We start from the raw sequence: 24089 nt of genomic DNA on the forward strand, positions 1-24089 counted from the left end.
CTCAAAGTGGTTTTGTTTGTCTGTTCTGCTCTGCCACGGCTCTTCTCTTTATCTTCTGATACTTTGTAAATGGTGAGGTGTACAAATAACTCAAAGCTCTGGAGAACTTTCTTCCCCATTCACACAATCGATGAGCTGTTTATCTTTCCTTTATCTCTGTTAATTGTTTTGTCCAATGTGGCGCTGTCGGATCCCCTCCTGTTGAAGTGAACAGGCAAGACGGGTCCTTTGTGCCTGTGGTTCCGATGTGCCCTGTGCGAGTTGACGAAGGGGTTTTAAAGCCGTCTTTGGTTCTATTCTTCTCTGTACTGGCCTGCCTCGTTTCCAGTGCATTGTAACATCAACCTTGCCTGCTGTTTAAAATGATGTTGACACTTGTATGCCGTTCCACGTCTTCTTAATGATCTTCTTCTTGTGAGCTCAATGATGAGAGAGATCTCGGCTCGCATGTGATCCGCTCTCTCCTGCGCAGCGTCCTTGTGCTTGTTACCAGCTGTGCTTATTAATACCCAGATGATGTACAGTCAGGGCTGGGCAGTATGGCCCAACAATTCGGATCACAGTATTTTGTAAGATTCCGACGTGATGATTCTCAGCAGAAAACCGATAGATTGCCTAGAGAATGTGTCCTTACCCCAAGTGAAGGAGTTGAAGTACCTCGGTGTCGAGAGTGAGGGGTAAGATGGAGTGTGAGTTTGGCCGGAGAATTGGAGCATCTGGGGCTGTACTGCACTCGCTTTACCGCACCGTTGTGCACACCGAAAAACAGTTCCTGAAGGCAAAGCTTTCAATCTACCGGTCAATCTTGGTTTCTACCCTAACCCTATGGTCATGAAGGATGGATCCTGACCAAACGAACCATGTCACTGGTACAAACGTCCAACAGGGGTTTCCTTGAGAGGGTGGCTGGCCTTTCCCTTAGAGATAGAGTGAGATGCTCAGGCATCCGTGAGGAGCTTTGAGTAGAGCCGCTGCTCCTTTGCGTTGAAAGGAGTCAGTTGAGGTGGTTTGGGCATCTGGTAAGGATGCCACCTGAGCGCCTCCCTAAAGAGGTACAGACAGCTGGGAAGAGGCCCCAGGGAAGACCGAGGACTAGGTGAAGATTATATTTCCACACTGGCGTGGGAACGCCTTGGGATCCCCCAGTCAGAGCTGGTAGGTGTGGCCTGGGAAAGGCAAGTTTGGGGTCCCCTGCTGGAACTGTTACCCCCGCCACTCGACCCCTGACAAGAGGTTGAAGATGAGATGTACAGTTAGTGTCGGGCAATATGGCCAAAAATTAATATCACAGGATTTTTTAAGATTCTGACAGTATCCTGGTATATATCACAAAGCTCTTATGCACCCCATTGCTGAGAAGAAGAGAGATCGTGCTGTGTTCTATGGACGGTCCCTCACCCCATCTACTCCTGCTCTGCCATGGCATGGGTCGAATGGAGCAAGATGGAAATGTCCCAGAATGATGGTCATGTGTGAATTGTAAAAAAACAAAAACATATTGTCCCACCTTTCCTACCAATGAAAAACAAAGTTTGTTGTGGATGTGTAACAGATGTGTTTAGGGCATGGAAGTAGTCGACTCAGGTACTGATCTTTTCATCATTTATTTGCTACTGCAGAAGACAATAAAACACAGACATGGCCTTCTGGTCTCCGCACATCAGCTCCCTACACACAGGGTCTTCAACAGAGAAACGCTACTGTGAAGGAAAAACGGGACTACCGCAAAATCTAAATTATAGCTTGTCAAAGATCCAAATTGTGACAAAAAGGGGAGAACAACCCCAAGTGAACAAAATAAATAACAGTGACAACTGCAAAAATTCAGCATTAAAACAAAAGAAAACACATACCTGCAGAAGACAATAAAACACAGACGTTGCCTTCTGGTCTCCGCACATCAGCTCCCTACACACAGGGTCTATAGCGAGTACAAACGGCGCGAAATTAAACAATGACCAAACGTATACTTTTATCACCACTCCATCGTCTAGAATAATGACGCACCACAGCTGAGAACCGTGGTCATGTTACCCACACTAATGGTAGCTGATGTTAACAGTTATATTTAAGAACATAGCGAAATAGTGCGACGTCGTTTTTCTCTCAACTTACCTTCAACAGAGTAACGCTACTGTGAAGGAAAAACGGGACAACGGAAGCCTAGGAGGCGCAGGAGAGATGAATCGCAATTTCCGCAAATTTGACTCATCAAAATAAAATTCACACACACGCTCAACAAGATTGTTGAATAATAACCAAAAATAAGATACAATACATTGAAAATGACAGTGTATTTCTAACTCCGTTACAGATGCACACACGCACACACAAACGCACATGCAGAACTACACTTTTTCTTCTAATGGAAACAATCTCAGCAGCCCCCGCTGGCTTTAGACTGTTTCTGTGGGTTTGACATCTACCATGAGCACAGACACACAAACCTGCTTTCTGTCCAACACATGAACTGAGAGAGATTGTTGGTCATTATGACTCACTGCTCCTCAAAATGCTGCGAGTATCCTCTCCTAGTAGACACACACATACACACAACAAGGTTGGCCGGTTCTTTTTGAAACCTGTTTGTGACGCACGTCTCCCATATAGGGGGAAAAAACAGAACCACTTACAACAAGAATATCCTGTACTCATCACGAACAAATATTAGAATCTTGTCTACAATCTTCACTTTGAAAATGCTCCGAACACAACTGCAGCAAGTTGGTAAATATGTTATGCAAATTTGTCCAGATAATTGGTACACGGTGGTGCATCTTTGTTTTTTTTATTGAAGCTAGAAGCTAGAAGGTCTTGAGCGTCATTTTACGCAGGGGTTTTCCGTTGTCCTGACAGAAACAATAATTGTGTCAGGATGCGGTGAAGGCAGGACTCAAACGCAGACTTTCAAAAAACAAAAAGACTTTAATAGGCAAAATCCAAAAGGGGCCAAGGTGCAAAAATACAGACGGGAACCAGGAACATCCAAAACATTCAACAATGACGCGACAAGTGACAAGAGACACTAGGGAGGCGCAGGTGATTGGACACAGGTGGAAACAATCAGACAATCACAGGGGATGACAGGACAAGGCAGGAAGTGAAGTTACCCAGAAAACTACAAAATAAGACATGAAACAAACCCAAACCGTGACAAATTGTCCAGATAGACAAAGTAGTTTCAGAGTTAATACACTTTTTATCATGGTATGTAGAGGCCACAAAAATGGGCTTGGTCGCAAAGAGGTATGGTCAAACCAAAAACTTAGTTCATGGTAAACAATGCTGATATAGGCAACAAGTATCTTATTACCTTCCTCACTTCACCTCACCATTAGTCCGTTGAAGAGAACTGGATACATAGCATCAGTCGCTCAGTGGCGCAAAAGAGTTCAACCTGTGGGTATAGAATGCCTCGCCGGCAATAGGCCCATCGAGCGGGAACACTCGCGTTCCCTCTTGTGTAAGGAAGTAACTCAACAATCTGACTGTGTCATTTGTGAATTTCAGAACTTTTACATGAAGGCTAGTAGGTGGTCAAAGTCCACCAGCAAATATGACATCCACGCCAGCGCTGATGCGTCAAGGTCCTGGGTGTGCAAATCAAACACACCCACAGTGCCTTACAAGTGTATTCACCCCCTTGGACTTCTCTACATGTTGTCATGGTATAACCAAATTAAAATTGACTTCATTGTGATTTTATGTAATGGACCGAAACAAAATATTCCTTCATCTGGAAGTCGGGGAGAGTCTACGTGGATTTCCAAATAATTTCCAATTAAAAATCTGTTAATGTGTTATGTGTATATTTATTCACCCCCTTTACTGTAACAACAAAGATCTGGTGCGACCAATTGCCTTCACAAGTCCCATTTGCAAGTCACGTAATTAGTAAATAGGGTTCACTTGTCTGCAGTTTAATCTCAGTATGAATACTGCTGTTCTCCATTCCTAAACAAAGATGAAGACTTAGGAGCTCCTAAATCGTTAATGGATAAAGTTATAGCTGCAAGTAAGTATATGGTTGTAAGTATAAAGCCATCTTAGGTTATAAAAATATATGCCAAGCTTTGAACATTTCACAGAGCACCATAAATCCATCTTCAAAAGATTTTAAGAATATGGCACAACCAAAAACCTACCAAGAGAAGGCCGTCCACCCAAGCTGACAAGGAGAAAATTATTTAGAGAAGAGACCAAGAGACCCATCGTGACTCTGGAGGAGCTGCAAAGAGCCACAGCTGAGGTGGAAAAATCTGTTCACTGGACAAATTATTAATCGTGTAATCAACAAACCTGGCCTTTATGGAGTTGCGAGAAGAAAGCCACTGTTGAAAGTAAACCATAAGAAATCCTGTTTGGAAGGTTACCACAATGCATGTGGGAGACACAGCAAACGTGAAAGGAGGTGCTAAAAGAATAGCAAAAAGTCTTTCAGTCTAATTGAACTACAGTTTGTAACTGTACACAATGGAGACAAAAGCACAAGGGGGTGAATACTTTAATTGTAATATTACTTGACTTTTACATGATTTTTGCATGATTATGTGGCGAATGCGAGGAGAAAAACCTGCGTTGTGCGCAAGATTAATCCCATTTGTGCTTGTGGACGTTGCCTTCGTACTTTTCAGACTTACGGTATTCATGCTAATTAAGTGTTTAAACTTGCAAATTGAATAGCCGGGCAAAAAAAAGATCCGTGGTTGTAGAGATGTCTCTGTCAATGTAAACGTCTTCTTGGGCTGCAACCTTTTGGTCATTAAGTTTCATAGCCCAGCTCTCTGAACTCAACGTCAACACAGGAAGTAATGTGTTTTTTACAGAGCTCGGCAGGAAAGGTGTGACCGATTTCTTATTCCGCGGAACAAGATCGGTACAGGCTGTCAGTAATAAGTAAATGTAGTAGTAATTTGATATCTAGTATGCTTATGTAAAAAACACTTAAAATATAATAATGTCTTCCAGGCCTGATTCGGAGTGAATATTTTGGAGGTGTAAAGGTTCCACAGCACATAAAGGAAACATGAAGAAAGGCCACACACGGTACTGAAATATGAACCCCAACTTAACACCTCCTGGCTCCCTCCAATACGATCCTGGCACCCAACCGCGAGCACCACAGAGACAGGGAGGAGAGACAAAGACAAACTCAGGCTGATAGCATCACCAAGCACCCCCATAAGCCACAAGGCATCAGTGTGCTTTTATTATCCGAAGTCTGGCACTGTGACCAAAGTGTAAGCGACTGCCACAGAGCTCCCACGTGGGGCAACAGGCTGCGAGCCCCACGCTGAGCCACAGTGACACCCAGTGGTGACACGTGCAGTAGCTTATTTTTCATTTGTTTACCAGTGAAAAACGCAATGAAGAGAACAAATCTAAAAAAAGATATCGTGCTATTAAATTAAAAAGCCTTCAAGTGATGGGTAACCAAGTATTACTGAAATGAACATCGGCATTGTGTCATTATTACATATTTCAAAAAGCCAGCGAGAGTTGGCGGCTTCTAATCCAATTGTAAACCCATGTGCCCCTTTCTATCACAATATACAGCACCAGTCAACACTTTCTCATTGAATTGAAAGAGAAATTGTGTTCAAATGTTTGACTGGTATTGTACATAAGACTCCTTCCTGTGTTGGAGCTGAATGGTATTAGACACAGCTGTGTGCTCCCAAATGAGCACACTGGAAACTAATGTATGCAATACAACTTCTTCTTTAGGTTTAGGAAAACTGTTTTGTTTAAGCTAAAAAAACAACAGAATGGCCCTTTCTGATTTAAACAGGATGTCTGTGACAAATAACGTCTCCTGGCTGAACGATCACTGGTTGTTGGATTTGTCCGGGTTCACCCCCTCCCTAATTCCATAGAATATCACCTAGAATGTAATCTCCTCAGGTATAGCTAATAATGATGGATGAAACCAGCCTCAAAATGCACATATAAAAACAAAAATTAAAACAAAAATAGGTAAAGGTTTTAACGAGATACAACTACACTGAGTAGCTTTGCAGGAAGTTTGTCGACTGAGATGAATGTTTAAAACATCGTCATCATTTTGCCTTTCCTTAGGATAGTGGTTCCAAACTTTTTGTATCAGGGTCCCCTTTGTGAATTGTAAGACCCCCCCAAAAAGGAAAAAATAAATGGGGTTGTTCCTTCTTGGTTTTTAATTAATTGCATTATAATATTAAACAATTTTTTTTATTTATTTATAAAAAAGTACATATATCACTTTACTCTTCCGTGTTTGATTAGATTTTGTAAAGGTATTTCTACATGTAACTTACATTTACATTTAAATTTAAAAATATTATAAGTTGAAGTTGGCAACAGTGCAAATATTATATATATATAATATATTTCATTTTTTGTCTTTTTTGCTGTCTTTCTGATGCTGTGTGTCTCTCTCTCTTCTCTCCCTCACTCTTTGCCTTTTTGCTGCGCTTGTCTACCTGTAACCTGAGCCGCTCTGGGGGTCGCGGTTCAAGCGCAACGGATGTCAAGTCCTCATGTCGGTTTCGCTTTCGTTTTTTTTTTTTTTTTTTTACCATGGCTGTATGTTAGGGTTGGCGATGAGGCTGGAATCCCCCCACCGTGCCGCCCCTGGGTCTAAGAACCACTGCTTTATGGTCAAGTTGCTCTGAGATCTTCACATTGTGCTCGCCATTAAATTACTTAAAAACACTTTTTTGACGTTTTTTTTCCATGAAGAATAGCAGCTGCCGATGGCACCACAAACTGCGTGTCATCTGCACATGGCCCAATCTGCAAAATATATTGCTCTAGTGAGATTACAGAGTGGAGAAAAAGCAAATGTCGACACTTCAGGCCCTGAATGAATACGTGAAACAGCGTTTGGGATTTCGGTCCCAATTTGTCAGTATGAATGTGAATGTGAAGGTGCTAATCATTTTACTGTGGCTATCCAAGCTGATATCTGTGCAGGTACATTTCATCTGTAGCCCTCCAAAATCTACCACGTCGGCAGGCCGCAAAAGCATAATTGTGAACACTCAACAGAAGAAAGGGTCTGTAAGGTTTAAAGTCTACACCGCTGCTCCCTAAAGCAATCTTGTGAATGCACACCAAGAGAATGAAGTGAAACTTCAGCTCAGGCTCGGCTGTTTTCCCGATACCTGTTTTCACAGGGAGGCATTTGAATAAAAATTGCCGAATAACATTGCCGCTGGCATCTCAAAAACCCTTTGACTAAAATGAAATAAAACAAAGCCAAACTCAATTCAATCTCCATCTGAAAGGGAGTGTGGAAAGGAGGCAGCGAGGCAGAGCAGGACAGACGGGCGGATTGTGAGGGAGAGAGCTATCCAGAGACAGAGAGAGCAACAGAAGGGGGGAGGATTATGGACTTGTGTTTAGTTGGTGAGACGTAGACACAGCAAGGCAAACGGAGAAGAAGCACAGATGAGTCACTGAGCCTGGAGACTCGGTTATTGACGAGCAGAGATGGAGGGACAAAGAGAGGTGAAGAGAAAATGAACATTGAGGGGGAGGTGGTGGAAGGTGGGATTGGGGGAGATTGGATGTGAAAAAAATGAGCTGAAGTCTGCAGATAGAAAGTTAATGCCCAGCTATATAGCTCACTGAGTCTCTAAATAGATGCTTTTATTCGTTATGTTTTTATTGATTATTGTCCATATCTTATTAGAATATGTTACAATTTGCTGCTTTCTCTTTCTCCAACTCTCTAGATTGACTAAACAGTCTGTGACTGTTTTAAGTGTGTAGGTCAAAGAAAGGAATGAAATCATTGAGCCGGGTGAGGGAAGGAAAACGATCGGAATATCCTAATTCAAGTCACGCATATGTGAAATAAGATTTGGATATTCTTTCAAATGTGTTTATTGACTTGGTTGCATAGATAGTGGTACCTATACACATTGCACATATATATTAGAATCATAGTAGAATTCACTGTTTAATCAGATCCATGTTTTGCTAAAACAATTGTATGTATCAAAAGCACATTTTGATGTGCATTTGACGGAGACGCCTGCAAAAAAAATATGGGGATGGATGGGGTGAGAGAAAAGGGGGGAGAAAATGAGAGAGAGAGCTGCCATTAGCTGGCCTGCAGTTTGTCTGCCTCTAAGTGCTCTGTAAATATCGCCTTGCCTTAGTAAACAACATTACTGCTCTTTATTGGGCCATATTTTAATGGCCTGATACCCCACAGTATGCAGATTGGTGTCGCTCCATTATGTAAGCTCTCCCTCCCATTATGTAAGCAGTCTCCTCCCCTCCTCCCTTTTTCTCCCTTACTCCTTCGTCACTTTCTCCTTTTTCATCTCCTCTCGGTCATTGCTTGCAGCTTTAAACATCATCATCCTCTGTCTCTGCATCATAGCACATGATTAATTGAATGACTTTGTATTAATATCCTTGCTGAATATTTAGTTTGGGGGTTTTATTTCCAAATTTCCCCATGAAGAATACAGGACCTGATGGATGAATGGTGGTTAAAGGAGGATTGTTCAAAACACTGAAGATTTTTTAATTTCATAAAAATGTTAATTTTAAATAATTTCCCTCACAAAGTAGCCCACTTAATTAAGTATAGAGTGTACCATCTGATTGTCTATAGCTTTTTAAAACATTTGTTTGAAGTATGGTAAGAAATATGCAAATGTATATCCTTTAATGATTCATTATTTCGTTTACTTTTATTCTCAGTCTCACAGTTCTTTGTAGCAGCTGACCACTTACAGATCCTTCGGCTGCCCTGCAGCTTTAAAATGTATTAATTTATGTCAGTTTATCATTTATTTATAATAAATCTGTACACACTTTTCTTGTACAGGGGGAAAACAAAGCACTAACAGCCAAATCGTAATGATTATTAACATAAAGATCTTTTGTTTTTTTCTAGGATGAGTTGTAGTGAAGGAAAGGACTCTGCGGCTCTCCTCCCTGCTACTAGTGAATCTGTTATGGCATTCACTGAACATTGAGGGCCCCCTGTTGGCAAAATTAGAAATTGAAATCTCAACAGTTGGCTAAGAAGTCAATGAGTCATCTGCTCTGAAAAACAACTTTCTAAAACCATGCAGACACTGCAAGGTGCTTTTCTGATTATGGGCAAGGTTAGAGAGGATATTTGCACTCTTTTTTTGGAAGATGTTGCACGTGCGTATAGGTTCAATAACAATAAGCCGATACCGAATGAGCATGCACAAGAACTCTACATGAGCTGAGGAAAAGCTAGTCCACTTCCAAACAAACAGAAATAAGACAATTCCAGTCATAGGATCATGTACTCAGTTAATGTGAAAGGCAGGAACATGAAAGTCACCAATTAATATTAAGGTTTCACAAACCTGACTGTTCATGAAATATGATGCACTATACTCCCTCTCTTTTCTCTTCCCAGTGGGTTTCACGGTCACGTCCTTCTATTGAGCCCCGATGATCAGGTATTCGACCCAGACACACACGCCCAACCCCTCACACCACTTCAGAACCAGATGGGATACAAGGATTGTGTGGGAAGCCGGAGGAGGAAAAGCAGCCTTCCTGACGACAGCAGAAGAGTTCAGCCACCGTTGGATTCGGGTCTGGCTCCGGGCTTTGAACCCGGCTCGGGATCGGTGCTTAACTGAAGCTTGGAACCTTGAATCAGAGGAGTCGGAAGGGAATATGTTCTGGAATCTCTTCTGTTTTTTGAAGGAAGTATCCAATGATCTGATGGGGCTCTTATCGGTCTAGCAGGGATTTTTGGCATTTGACACTTAATGTTGCTCTGGGAACACACTGAAGGGATTTCTGGATTACTGACGATACCCTTTATCACATTCTTCCAGGATCTTTTTGCTTGTGGTTTATTGATGGTTCGGTGGCACCGCACCTCTCTCTCCCCCCAGCGTACAGTCAAATGCCAAAGGGTTTCTTCAGTATCATGAGAGCATCACAAGAGAAATGGGAGAATATGCAGACTCCCAAAAGCACACCTCTCTATTATCAAAGAGAATATTAATGTTGGGCCTTGGATTAAAAATACAAGCACATTGTCAAGTGTCTTGTCTCAAACCATCAACAACAAACTGTCAAACTACCGAATTTCTCTGGCACTTTAAACATATGTCTTCACGTACTCTCTCTATCTCGTTTTCATAAACAACTGAAAAGTATACTCTCCAGTATTACCAATCTAACTCTTCTGGCTCCGAATGACTTAAGTGTCAAAATAATCAGTGTGTTTGCGTCCATGGGGGACTGGTTCTCTCTCTGTTTGAGTATTAAAAAAGAAAACCTTAGTGTCCCGAGAAAGGAGCCACCAGGAACTCCCAAGCCAAGCTTGAAGCAATGATTTCTGGCTCTGCGTTTGACACTGGAAAGAAACTGTACCTGTAAGAAACACTGGCGCTTGAGTTAAATGTATTAAGCGGTTTTAAAAGATGGACCAGCAGAACTTACACTGTCCCGTCCACTCCCTCCCCCCTTTGCTCCCCTTTGCAGTTTGACAGTGTCTGTGTTTGTATGTGACATACACCTTACAGTCTTCGATGGTTTGATACCCATGATTTACTTTGAATATTACGAAACAAATGACCACAATAAGGAGAAAAAAACCACAGCAACATGCAAGATGGGGATTTTATGCTTTCATAGATACTATTATGTGGATTTATAATGAAATAAAAAGGTATTTTTCTTGGAAAAAAGTCTATAAGTCTGTGTTATTCAGATCTTAACCAGATTTTAGCCGTCCTTGTCTTTGGCCAATTCCCTTTATTTATTTGGTGACTAGTATTCAAAACAAACATCCAGTGGTCCAGTGGTGGGAAAATTAGAGGCAAAGTAGTTTTTCTCACAACAGGATATTTGTTTTACACTATCATGTTGATTGTTTCTTAAAGAAAATTCCTCGTACCTTCTTGAGAATAACACACTGAAAAACTGATTACGACGTTACGAGGTGTGCTTAATTGGTGAGTTTCATTTTTTTTTCCGAAAAATTGGAATATTACCATGCGAAAAAAAGAGAACAGGGTTGATGTTTCTGACCTTTAGATTTGGATAAAAAACCCACTACATGAAAAACAAACGTCATACACAGGCAAATTATTTTGTGTCTTAATTTTGTACCTCAATAAAGCTCCAAATTAGTTATGCATATCTGCGTATCATCATCATCCCTCTTTCAAATGTGGATGTCAGCATGTCGGGAATAAGAAAAGCTCATGTTCCGATTTGACACATTAGTTATGAGCTTTTAATTAGTCCTTTGGTGATATCTGAGTCCTTGTGCCTTAGAATATATTCTGAATATCACTTGTTTGTCACTAAGAGTGTTAAATATATCTCATGCATATATACATGTTTTTTGTTTAAACAGACTTCTATTTATTTTACCATAATAAAAAAAACTAGACGGCCTGTCATTACGCAAGGCTCTTTCTACACGGCCGATTATGGTGATTGACACCTCATTGGAATTGTTATGCTATAGATTTGAGCCATTTCCCTGAGATTGACGACACTGTTAGCCAACCAGGATCAGCAGATTGTCTTCATGGGGATTGTCAGGCTGGCAAACGCGTAACCTCTGAACCTTCCAACAGAGAACAAAAGCTTTGGAAGCCCCAAGAGTGCTCATACTAACAGGAAGTTACAGTCCCATATTAGTGTTGTTTGGCTGCTAGCAAACACTTTCATGGAAAACTGCTAAGTTAAGGGACATTTTCCAACTATCTTTTGACAAAATGATTTCTCTTGTTGATTTGTACTTTGGCTCTGGTACTTATTTACAGAATATGGTGGTGCAATGAGGTATTACACTGGATGGTGCGTTCAGTGTAACTTGGATTTCGAAAGTCTCTCGGTCAATATAAGTGGTGCTATCAAGTATTACATGCATTTCAGTTGACTATATTACATTGAATACAATCATAGCTGTCTATTGGTATTATTCTATTGATACAGTTAGTATTACACTATTCTCATTTTTTATTGATTATCTTTCAGAATCATAACTCAGCAGAATATATAGAATAATAAAGTCACATTCTCCTCCCATGATCATTTTTATCATCAATCACAATTAGTGACAAATTGTACAGTGCATCCATATTCCAGGTGACTTTTGCACAGATGGGGGGAAAGGGGTGAAGGGAGTAACAGTGGCAATACACATACTGCAAACGTAACTGTACAGTTGACCTCAGAATCCCTGAAGGTTGTTTTATACTAAATAAAAACCTGACAGGAAAGAGACCAATGAGACACTTGGAGTCATTTAATATGAAATATCTATGAGACAATTAAGGGAAAAAAAGATATAATGGTAAAAGTACAATTGTACATTGTTATGAATTGATCTTGCCTCCTATTATATTATTTTTAAGGTGTATTTATATTTCATTCATATTCTTTATCCTTTGCATTACTCCACCACTGAGGATAACTGTAACCTTATCTCACCTGACAGACTAGAGGGTCAGACTGAGATATTAAAAGGTGACCTCAGATGGACGCTCTCTGGTTTGAACGTTGGGTGAGAGCTGAGCTTTCCTTCGGGTGGAGAATTCTTCCTCCTGGCTTACCAAGTTGTCTCCACCACCGAGGTAATCCAGCTCCAAGTTGTCTGTGTCCTCTGGGTTTGGCATCTTTGCTTGCCTTGCCTGGAGAGTAGAAAAGAAAGGAGAGGTCTATGAGTTAGTTAATAAACATTAACATGAATCCAACATATTGTAGCAATCAAATACATTGATGGAGAAGACGTTATCTTTCAGTCCGCAATTCACACAGTCAGCTTCCCACAGCAGCTCTCCTAAGCCGGGCACCGGTTCACTGACAGCACCTTTCATGCTGATACGACAGCGCAGGCACCAGCCAATCAGATCGCGTTTATGCTCACGTCTAAAGAGCGCAAAGCTCAAAAATAAAAGATGGCGGACCAAACTCTGTAGAATAGAATAGGTTGCTCTCGCCATTAGTTTGGGGGACCTTGGCCTGATCTAAACAGTTCTATTAGTTTATGCCGTGAGCTTGGTTATCTCAAATTCAAAGCATGTAGCTACCATATATTTTCACAAGCTGATAAAAACATTAAGGAAGGCTGACATTACCAATACCACGAATGGTAACTTTAGTACGTTTATATCCTTTAATCATAAAAAAATTGGGAGCGCTCATTTTATCATGACAACAACATAGTAACTATTTTCTGTTTCTTTGTGGTCGCTCTGTTTGTTCTTACTCTCATATCAGTGAGAAACTGCATTTCTGCCACAGACTATTCTGCTGATGTTTCAAATTAACAGCTTAATAGGAGAGAGACAGGTGAGCTACTGGAAAGCTTTGGATATGAAACCTCAGTGTTTAGGTTGCTGAAAAAGATGTACTTTTTATTTTCCCTGCAGTATGAAATTAATATCAAACTGTGATCCCGGAGTAAACTGAACACTTGTATTTTTGGATATCACATTTCTATCCCACTGCCTCTGATTTGCACAGTACCTTGCAGTAGCAATATGGCACAGCACTGGACGCTACAAACAGCACCACAACGAATAGTCTGATGAGCAGATGAGCTACAGAGGCTGAAACAGAAACACAATGATGACATCAGTTCACACAGGAGCTGAAGCTGCTTTATTTGAGTCATGTTCAGCTTTTAGCCCTGGTATTGTTGTAAAATAGACAGTGTGCAGCAGTTCTTCAACAGTGTTAACCTTAAGGATTCTCCTCCAAACACTATCTATCTAGTGTGCACATGTTTTTCTTTAACATTGTATGATATGTATTTTTAACTAATGAAACGTCCACATTGAAATCTATTGAGCATTGATGGCAACATGACAAGTTTTTTAAAAAGTAACCACTGCTGGAAGTTTTGCCCTTAAATGCTGCAATCACTTTTCCTCATCCCTGTCTAGCAATATGTGAACGTGTTTGATCCAGAGCAGGTGGCAGGCTCAGCTCTGGCTGGAGGACCAGAGACACGTCCACTTGTGCTGCAGCTCACACGCCATGGAGAGTGCGAGTTATTAGCCGTGGTACTGAAGAGTGAAGGGGAAAGGCAGCATGTGAAGTGAGTTACATGCTGTTTAATGGGCTGCAGCTGAGCAGCTCATGACATGTCTTTCTGGAAATATAATCTTAGCAGTGCACTTTGGATCACATGTTTGTAAGTGAAGCAAGAAAGCTTTTGTGGCTCTTGTTCAGAGTCTCTGGCTCATGTACTTTGCAGCTGCTGTGTGTCACATATGGCTTATTTGATTCTATAGAAACAACTTCTATATCAACTTATGAATTTACAATACAAAGGGTGCTCCATCACCGAATTACAAAATCTAATTGCATATAGTTACATATTGACATAGTTGAAACAAAGCAAATATTGCACAACAAACAGCAATTGCGGATCCTTCATCACGTACCTGAGAAAGTGAGACGGAGCGGCTGGCTCTCAGATGACAAGTTATGGGAGAACACATGGAGGTGATAAACACAGCGGTACTCCCCTTGGTGGGTGGGGTCAGCAGCAGTAAACTGGAAGTGGGCAGAGTGATTGACAGCAGCCAGGGTGAAGCTTTCCAATGCAGCAGATGTTTTCCAAATAAGCTGGAAGGAGCCTCCTGGCTGCTGCGGCAGGATGGAGCAGCTGATGGTGTACTCGGAGCCAATGAGAACCTCAAATCCCTTCTGCATGGCGTTGGATACCCTGTCAGTGTGGGTGGCCAAGGAGATGTTTGGCTGAACCAGAAAATCTGGAGACAAATAAATGAAAGGATATTATCCCATGTTTTTATGTTCAAGTGAAAACAATGTGGACACCCATTTCTCACCAACTTTTCACCCTCAAAGTATGTCCACCTACTGGAATTAAATAGTATAACATGTCATAACGGGTATCATGCATTTAGGGTTTTGAGGGTCACCCTAATTAGCGGTTTAATTAGCTGCATCTCAAACATATTAAGTATCTTTTTGCTTCAATGCTGCGGAGCTATTTGGAGAAACTGGAGTGAGCAGCCAGCGCTGTCACGTAAGTCTACAGGTATTGATAACATTACTGTCGACTAATCTTTAGCAAACATAAATGTCGTTGTGAATTAAGAATTAAACAATTCTGTGCAATGCAACTAAAAGACATGGAAGTCTATTTAAAACTGTAGCTTTTTTTTGCTCCTAAATCATACAGGACGTAAGAAAACCCCTAAACTACACATTACTATATAATACACAAGTGGAATCTAGATCAGCCTGGAATGCTTGTTAATATATTCATTCATTTATGCTTTAACCAACTGTTTAAACTAGGTTTCTTTTAACCTAGATTGTGACTTTACCTTCATGAGATTTCATGTTTGTTGTTTATTATTGTTATTGAGGGGGGGTGGGGTACCTCGCTAAACCCTAATCCTGCTAATCCTGCTAATCCAGACCACTGGTTTGTCAGTTATTGTGTCTTTCTGAAATCTCGTGAAAGGTGATTGATTCCTGTTAAAATTGCAGCCATTTGTAGTGTTACCTGAGCAGGTGACCTCCAGATTGGCATAGGAAGAGCCAGGCTGTATGAATGAACACTCCCTGAGCATGGAATCATGCTCACAGGATAGTTGGACATGCCATGCATTTAGTTGGGACATTTCTTTTGTTTCAATTGAAAGGACAGCGCCACAGGCCAACTGTCCACACACTAGAGCAGCAGACTCCAAGTCCCACTGATTCTCGTCCACCGGCCTCCATTCTCCCTCGTGCTTCATCTCAAGTCTACCAATACAGCGGTGGGATCCGTCAACCAATCTGATTTCATCAGGTTCTGTTCGGAAAGACGAACGTTATTAAACAAGAGGGAAAGTGGCTGGCTTAGAATTAAGTTTAACCAAAATCCAACTGCAGCTCCTCTACCTGAGCAGGTGAGTCCAACAGCGTTGCCAGGTGAGCAGGTGCTACCAGCCGAGCTTCCACAGCCCAGGAGAGCAGACTCGTTGCCTCCACACCGGAACTCCTTGGTCCACATTGGAGTCTTACCGTCTCCATAGAGCGCCCCCTGGAGGAAGGAAGGGGCCCCACAGCCAAGCTCCCTACAGACCACCTCTGCATCTTGCTGGTCAAAGTCCTTGTCACACACAGAGGACCACGACTGATTGGACTGGTCAGACTGGTCAGACTTCACCTCCAGTCTGCCTGAACAGAGACTGGTCCCATTCACCAACCTGACGGATTCTTAAGAAAGACCAAGATACTGTAGCTTGAATGCTACCTAGTTTGTACATTTCTTTGGATAAAATATGTAGAATGTAAATGTAAGCAAACGAATGCAGAAATTATCAAAGTAGCTAAAGTACACAATTTGGTGTGTTTTGTTACCTGAGCAATTTATCTCCATGAATGAAAGCACCCGATACGCCGACGATAAACACTCCCTAACTGCGGAGTTGGGCTGTAAACAAGCTGATCCAAAGATCCACATGTATTCCTTAATGCCTATTGTCTTCTTCCTTGTTGAAACAGCAGAGCCGCAGTCCAGTTTTCCACACAATATGTCTGTCTTCTTCAGATTCCACTGCGTTACATCGTGCACTTTTCTCCATTCTCCCTGTGTTTTCATCTCTAAGTCCCCAGCACAGCGACTGGATCCTCCCACCAACCTGACGGCATTGGGCTCTGAGCGATTAGAAGTAATAGTTAGAAATAGATGACGTCACATTTTCAGACCCAGATTATGCATGCTGGCAACACATGGCGTTTGGCTAAAACTTTTTAGATGGGTCAAAAGATTTAATCATTATTTTGTATGGTTGCCTATGAAAATCAATATGCCAACAGCAGGACTATGGTTTTACAGAATTCAGAGACAATCAAAACCGTTTGGGTTTTGGTGTCTAACAAGTAAATTGGTGACTTTCCCCATAATGCATCTTCTGTTTGTGTTTTTATCAGCCGTCATCACTACCGGTAACCACGGAAACATCTGTGGAGATGCACCAGTTAACACAGCTACTCATCAAACCCATACGAGGGCAGCAGTGATGTCTGAAAGCTATTCATCGTTTATTACCGCTGGATTGATAAAAAATGCTCACGCCTCGCAAGGGTCTATTAAAATAAAAACTCATATCAAAGTTACAGCTCCCTTGCCTGAGCAGGTGAGTCCAACAGCTTTGCCAGAAGAGCAGGTGCTACTGGCTGAGCTGTCGCCGTCTCCATAGAGCGCCCCCTGGAGGACAGAAGGGGCCCCACAGCCAAGATCCCTACAGACCACCTCTGCATCCTGCTGGTCAAAGTCATCTTCACACACTGAGGACCACGAACGGTTGGACTGGTCAGACTTACGCTCTAGTCTGCCTGAACAGAGACTGGTCCCATTCACCAGTCTGACCGAGTCTAATGAAGACAAAAACATGCAGTCAGAGTATTTGTTTTTAGAAGTATGGAGGATGTGAAGTTATGATCCTCCAGCAACAAACCTACCTCTGAGCTTTCAGTGAATGTGTGTGTTTGGGTTGTGGCTGCTGGTGTGGTTACCTGAGCACTCGATTGTTGGAAGGGATAAAAGATCCATGTGCCTCTTCAGGAAAGGGAGGAATGACGAAATCTGAAGAGCCGAACCACAGTCCAGATTTTTACAAATCATGGCTGCAAATTGAAGGTCCCAATTGTAGTCATCAACTTTCCTCCGATCTTCATAGCGTAGCTGACCATTACAGCGACTGGATCCTCCCGACAAGCTCACATCAGTCATCTCTGGATAAAATTAAAATAGTAATTAGTTGAATTATATCATGTATAATTGTCTTTTGTATATGTCTATCTGTATACCTTCAAAATTATCTCTTTTTTCTGTTTGGAGACCTGGGAGGACTCCTAAAGGGAAAGCAATGACAAGAAAAAAAGAAATCAAAGGGTGATCACAGGTCGGCAAGAAAAGTCGCTGTGAAAGCATTAATTCAAAGTTTATTATGGAGGAATTATGACACAAACAAGCCATTAACACTTTGAGAGCTTACAAATTCATGGTTGACTCTTCATTCTCAAAGTACTGTATTCTTTTATCGGGGGCCAAATGTCTTTTTTTGTGCTTTCTTACAACAATATCCAACAACCCCAATATATTCAATTAAACAAAAAGTAAGTAATTACCTCTGTTTTTACTCCTTTAAAAGAAAACCATGTGGACTCACAGGTTTGTGGTATCGTATTTGAGGTTGTAAGAGTCCTGGTGACTCGTTTAAAGGCACAGTGTCTGAATACGGGCGGTGTGCATTTCTCCTTGGAGTTTTAATACTTCACAGTATTTATACAGCACCTTTAAATTGCTTTATATAAATAAATAGAAGATATGCTACTACTTTAACGCATGTGTTGTGTACATTTCATAGACCAAAACCAGCATTTGCATGCAGTTATAAAGTCATGGTAAGCAAAAGCCAAACAAAGCAACATCTCAATTACAATACAGTAACTATTCCAATCACCGCCATAGCCTGAGATTAGAGGTTATTGAGGTCCACAATTTGGAGGTGAGATGATTCTTTGAAATTGACATCACTGATTGTCATCAGTTGATCTCACTATGCCAAAGGCATAAAAAGGTACATAAACACAGCACAGCTCCTCTCAGCTTTCTGTGTCTCAAATAAGGGTCTTTAAAGAAGAGTCCTACCTGAGCTCCAGAGGAACAGGAACACAACCAGCACTCTCTGGTCCATGTCCCACTCTGTGTGTCGGTCACTGGCTCCCCTCCCTGCTCTCTGTCTTTTTATAGTTCAACCCCATTTTTTTTTTTTGCTAATTCCCAGTCAGAATTTTTTTTTTATGTTAGACTTTTAACAAGATCTTTAACTGGACACGATTCATGACGAGCACAGATGCGCATACAGATGTTGAATAATACATTTTATTATCCTGTCAATTTTTTTTGAAAAAGATTAAACTTTTTTACTTCTAGATAGGTAATTTCTCAAGTTCAAAAAGGTATCAATGATCATAATCTTGACACTTTCTTCAACGATACAGACGTTTGCTAAAGTTCTGATGGAAATCATATGAAAATTTAATAATTGTGCTCACTGTATTTTTTGAAGAAATCAGATTAGTTTGTAAAACTGCTGACCATGCATAAACTGCAGGGCACTACACATTTTGTGTGATGCTTTATTAGTGGAAGCTGACCACCAAATCCGGTGAAGTATTTGATTCTTAATGTAATCAGTGCCATAAGATCAATAAGCCTGTTTACCTGCAAGGTCTTTGACTTGAAGGGAAGAAAGGCAGCTTTGGCAAGAATCATTTTCTCAGTAATTCTCAGTATTTCTCAGGGGTCCGTTTCAAGAAGCGGATTTAGTGAATACGGAGTTTGTTAAACTGAAGCCTATTGAAACTCAACAGTTACATTATTAGATTGCATGTCATTTAGCTGCCGCTTTTATCCAAAGTGACAAGTGACAATTTGTCATTTTTCCTTGTGTACTACGTTTTCGTTTGATATTTCACAAATACATATCAAAACACAGACTTTACCCAAAGAAAGTTTTGTTTGTGTCCACATTGAAAAAAGTAGTTTCGTCACATTTTTTTTTCTTTTGTTTCTAATTCAAATGTTACCCACTTTTCAAAGAGTTCAAAACTCTTATAAAAATGATGATGAGTGTCGTTTACTTGAATGTGAACATCATTTTGTAGATGTGGTTATCTGCTGATCAACCCCATGTACATCTGATCTGCAGTTTCCTGTCCATCTTTTAATCTGCTCATGAGGCCTTGTGTGTTATCTCTCTTTGCAGGAAGCTTTTCACTGAGTCTGGTGGATATATACTTTAAATTGCTCAACTTCAAATCCTGCCTGTCTTGTCTGTTTATTTAACTTTTCTTTCATTCATTTCATTCATTTTCTGGAGGCAAGATCTCCAGAATCCCCGTTTTTGGATCATTCTGTGTTATACTGTGCCCTTTGCATTTTGTTATGTGCCAAACTGTTTATTTTCCAAGAGAAGATTTGGGGGGTAGAAAATTAAGATTTAATTGTGGATTGGTAGAAAGAGCTTTTAGCAGCAGAGATATAAGCAGAAAACGAGGAGAGAAGAGATTGAAACACAAGCAGGTCATCAGGTCGTTTATATTTACGCCATCTCCTTTCCGATGCTCGCATGGTGGCTCTCATGGCACGCACCGGTTGAGACGGATTTTCCAGTCCGTCGTGTCGTAAGAGGGCAGAGAGAGTCTAGAGAGGAGGAAAGAGTTGAGAGGAGAGTCTCAGCAGCAGCGTTCGGATGCAAGAGTGAGAAGGAGTCGGTGGAAGGGAGAGCTGATAGAACAGAGGATGCTAGGGAGGAGGGAGAGAGGGAGCGAATGTTGCGACGAACAGGTACGGAGTCAGTCAATGGGGCAGGGTCGTTAGTTATAGTGAGTGGGAGAGAGTAAGAAGTGGTCAGACACATGAAGTGGAGTTACAGAGAGGTTAGTGGTAGAGCAGTTTCTAGTGAAGATGTAGTCAAGGTGATTGTCGGCTTTGTGAGTAGGAGGAGAGGGACTGAGTGACAGAGCGAAAGAAGAAAGTAGGTGTACGAGGTCAGATGACTTCTCTGTCTGGATGTTGAAGTCACCCAGGAGGACCATTTTCAGGGAAATTGAACAGGAGAATGTCCAGTTCTTCCAAGAAATGACCCAAGGAGCCTGGCGGGTGGTAAAGGAAAACTATATTTAATTGTACAGGGTGAGTAACTGTTACAGCGTGGAATTCAACAGACAGTGAGGTGGACGGTGGAAGAGGGTAGAGAGAAAAGCTCCATTTGGGTGAAATGAGTAGACCTGTGCCACCACCCCTGCCAGTGGGCCTGGGTGTGTGGCTGAAGGAGAAGGCGGAGGAGCGAGCGGCTGGGGTGGATGTGTTCTCAGGTGTGATCCAGGTCTCGGTGAGAGTGAGGAAGTCAAGCGACTGCTGGATAGCAACGCCTGAGAGTCGCTGACTGCCAGTTCTAGAGGCCTCCTGTGACGAGGTGCTGGACATGTGTGGAGCGGGTGGGATAGGTGAGAGGAGAGGTTACGATAGAGAGCAGATCTAGCCCGAGGCCTGTAGTATCTGCGGGAAGAGATTCAAACAGGCACGGGTAAAGGGGTCAAACAAATTATTAAAACTAGCAGAAGAAGGCGCCGCATTCAGCCACCCTGAAGACTCCACGAAAGACCCCCTAGTCTATGTCCTGCTCGTCTTGACTCCCACGAAAGACTCCCTCGTCTTTGTCCAGCTCGTCTTCGTGCTGCGAGGCTATGCAAATGCTGAAGCGAACACTTCAGCTCAACTCCTAGTTAAGTACTCCTTCGTTAGTGGAAGTCGGCTACGGCTGCGCTGACGACTCCCCCGTCGTTTAGCAGACAAAAGGTCGATTGGCCTCGGCAGAAACTCCTCAAAATGCAAAACAACAATCGCCTGACACCCTAATCAGTGAACAATCACCATGTGGTGTTTTAACAAACAGGGTTTAAGGTTTCAATGTATGGTTATGGCTGTGTATGGTTAATTGTAATTTAAATGTGATTTGATCTGCCTCTGAGCCTTTGCATGTGCCCTAGCCATCATTATTGCTGTTTAAAAGTGACATAACTGGAATTTATTGAAACGTTGTTGCAGTGTTTCAGGGCATTTTAGTTTGTTTGTTCCGATTCTGCAAGATTCAACAGCCATCTAATTATTAGATAACAATACCACAAATGAGCAGACTGTTCTTTCATTGGTCCAATTTTATTGCATTTTTGAATGGCTGTTTCTTTTTCTTTCTTTCTTTTTTAATTGACGAAGGGCTAAGCCCAATTGAATGTATTTTAGGACTGGAATTAAATGTCACTCATTTACTGTAATCAGTGATTGTCTAAACTGCTTCTCATGGTACATTCACTCCAAACGCACCGCAGGACTCTCAGAGTACACTTGTGGTCAATTTGCGTGTATCGTGTATTCGTGCCCAACGCAACGGAGAGGCGCGTGGCTTATCACCCTGAAACAGTTCAACTTTCCGCCATTGTTTTTCCTCCGCATCAACCCTGGAAGACATAGCGACTCTGTACGTCTTGTGTTAGTCCTACTCATGTCGTGTTTTTGTACTAAATAGCATCCGTAGGCGCAGACAGCTCGGTGAATTTCACCGACTTCAGGAACTGCGTCTGGATGACTGCCGCTTCCAGCGGTACATGATGCTAGCCGTTAGCTCGGCTTGGGCACCTGACCCCACTTCCGTCGCATCACACTTCCATGCCGAGGGAACTGTCCCATGACGAGACACCGTATGCTCAAGCACATCCAAAGGGCTCTCTTAAGAGTCACACACACGTTATCATTGAGCAAATGTGAGTGTGTTGTTAACAATACAATTACCCTACACTTCATTGTACTATATTTATTGCAGTGATGAGATCCTGTAAAAAGGCACATATGGTTGTATTCTGTTTGGTCCGGGAAAGACATCACACTTTTAACAATCGCAATAAAGGTACGAGGATGTATCGTACCCCTCGGGATACCGGTGTCTGCAAGGTGTCCGTGACGACGGGGAGCCTATCGGCGCTGATAGGCTATCGCGCCGCAGCGTCATGGCGTTTTGTTGCCAAAGATGGAATATTTCAACTTTCGTGTTTGCTGTGTTTGACCTCAATCGCGTCCCTCCAGGGTCATTGGTCTGTGTGTGGCGTAATGGTTTCTTGTCCTGTTAGCAACGCCAAGTGTGGCGTAATGGTTTCTTATCCTGCCGACATCGCCACTTGGGATAGGCCCAAGACCTATTAAAGCACACAGGTTCGTTCCACTCAGTAGGCAAGGGCTCGTGCACACGAGGAAGACCACCACCACCCACACCACCACCAGCCTACAGCCGCTAGGAAGGATAACCAAAAAAAGAAGGTTACAAGAGAATTAAACCAAAAATGTACAACACGAAACAAAAAAAGAAAATAATTCACATAAAAATCGTCCTAATCAAACAATTCACGTAACCCAAACAAGAAAATAAGGGAAACAAACCAAAAGAAATACAAACCAAAGGATTAACTACTCAGTTAGTCAGCTACAATCAAAGAACTACAGAGGTCCAAGTCTGGTGCCGGCAATAGACACGCTAGGTACGTCGCAGCGGAGACCAAACTGTGCACTTAGCAGCATTTAACAGTGCAGACAGTTACCGACAAGATTACATGTAGCAGCAGACTAAGTTGTCAAAGCAGCAGTCAAAGCAGTCAAAGCAGCAGGCAAAGCAGCAGGCAAAGCAGTCAAAGCAGCAGTGGCCCCAATCAACTGATGGTGCTGTCACATCAATCACCACCTATGGATTTCGAGAGAGAACACTTACCACCGGTTGAGAGGACCAAAGAGCAAACAGGAGCACGGAGCACTCTGTCGCCACTCTGCGCCGACAGACACCTGACCCGGAAATGATGCATCAGTGGGGCGCGAGAAGGGGGGCAGCCTTTATATACTACCGCCGCCCTAGTGGTCGGCAGGCACAGTTAACTGTAGCAGGACAATCCTATTTCCATACTGCTACATTCTACCCCCCAGTTCTTGCATCGACGCCCCGACAATGGACAAATCAATGCACGTGCTATGAATTAGCACCAAGGTCGAAAAAATGCAGAGACTGAATTAGACACGACAGGGGGAGGATTAGCAACAGCCACTTCTCCCACTGGCCGTGGAAGATGGTGAACATTGTTATGGTTGCCGGCAGTTGACCGTGTGGTCCGACGTGGGGCCACGTAGCTGGGGCCAGAACAGCCATCTGGAGAGGCCACCCGAAGTGTCGATGCTCCAACAGGTGGAATCGTCGGCAAGCTACCCCAAGGAGAATCCGGGTCGGATGACACTAGCACTTCGTGTAGAGGTAGAGGGTTCAAAGTCGATCTGTTGCAGGGCAAAGCAGAAGGGCGCACAGGGGGAGATTGTTCAAGAACCCACAAGCCATCCTCGTATGACGGCTCATCCGCAGCGGGTGGCTCCTCCACCACCAGGTTGCAAGGAGGGGCACCGTCAAGGGGGTTAACTCCGACCACCGCCTTCAGCATGTTGCGGTGAACCTGCCTGACCTTTGTCGGGTCATCTACTGGCACAATGGTGTACACTGGACCAC

At 42.4% G+C, this 24089-nt stretch overlaps 2 protein-coding genes across 5 annotated transcripts in view; one reads left to right on the top strand and one right to left on the bottom strand.

The window, feature by feature from the left end:
* Positions 1-10688, top strand: part of LOC120833097 (leucine-rich repeat and fibronectin type III domain-containing protein 1-like protein) — a 278724-nt gene extending 268036 nt beyond the window's left edge. For both annotated transcript variants that reach the window (XM_040200055.2, XM_040200217.2), the window contains one exon: positions 9398-10688. The gene's annotated coding sequence lies outside the window, so the exon portion shown is untranslated. The remainder of the gene's footprint in view (positions 1-9397) is intronic.
* Positions 10689-12031: 1343 nt separating this feature from the next.
* On the bottom strand, positions 12032-18712 carry LOC120829726 (scavenger receptor cysteine-rich type 1 protein M130-like). Of its 3 annotated transcripts, none has more exons than XM_078098510.1 (10): positions 18641-18712; positions 17797-17841; positions 17503-17721; positions 17116-17361; positions 16345-16641; positions 15883-16200; positions 15503-15793; positions 14409-14738; positions 13486-13568; positions 12032-12647 (listed from the first exon to the last, which is right to left on the bottom strand). In XM_078098510.1, exons 1-10 carry the CDS (start codon positions 18684-18686, stop codon positions 12477-12479), a joined length of 2046 nt encoding a protein of 681 aa, XP_077954636.1. In that variant the 5' UTR covers positions 18687-18712; the 3' UTR covers positions 12032-12476. The 3 variants fall into 3 exon arrangements, 2 of the variants coding, with proteins under 2 accessions (XP_077954636.1, XP_077954637.1); XR_013466507.1 differs by having other exon boundaries at positions 12248-12647; positions 13486-14027; XM_078098511.1 differs by lacking the exon at positions 13486-13568.
* Positions 18713-24089: the final 5377 nt, after the last annotated feature.

Source organism: Gasterosteus aculeatus, chromosome 1 (genome assembly GCF_964276395.1).
Source record: "Gasterosteus aculeatus chromosome 1, fGasAcu3.hap1.1, whole genome shotgun sequence".
Lineage (NCBI taxonomy): Eukaryota > Metazoa > Chordata > Actinopteri > Perciformes > Gasterosteidae > Gasterosteus > Gasterosteus aculeatus.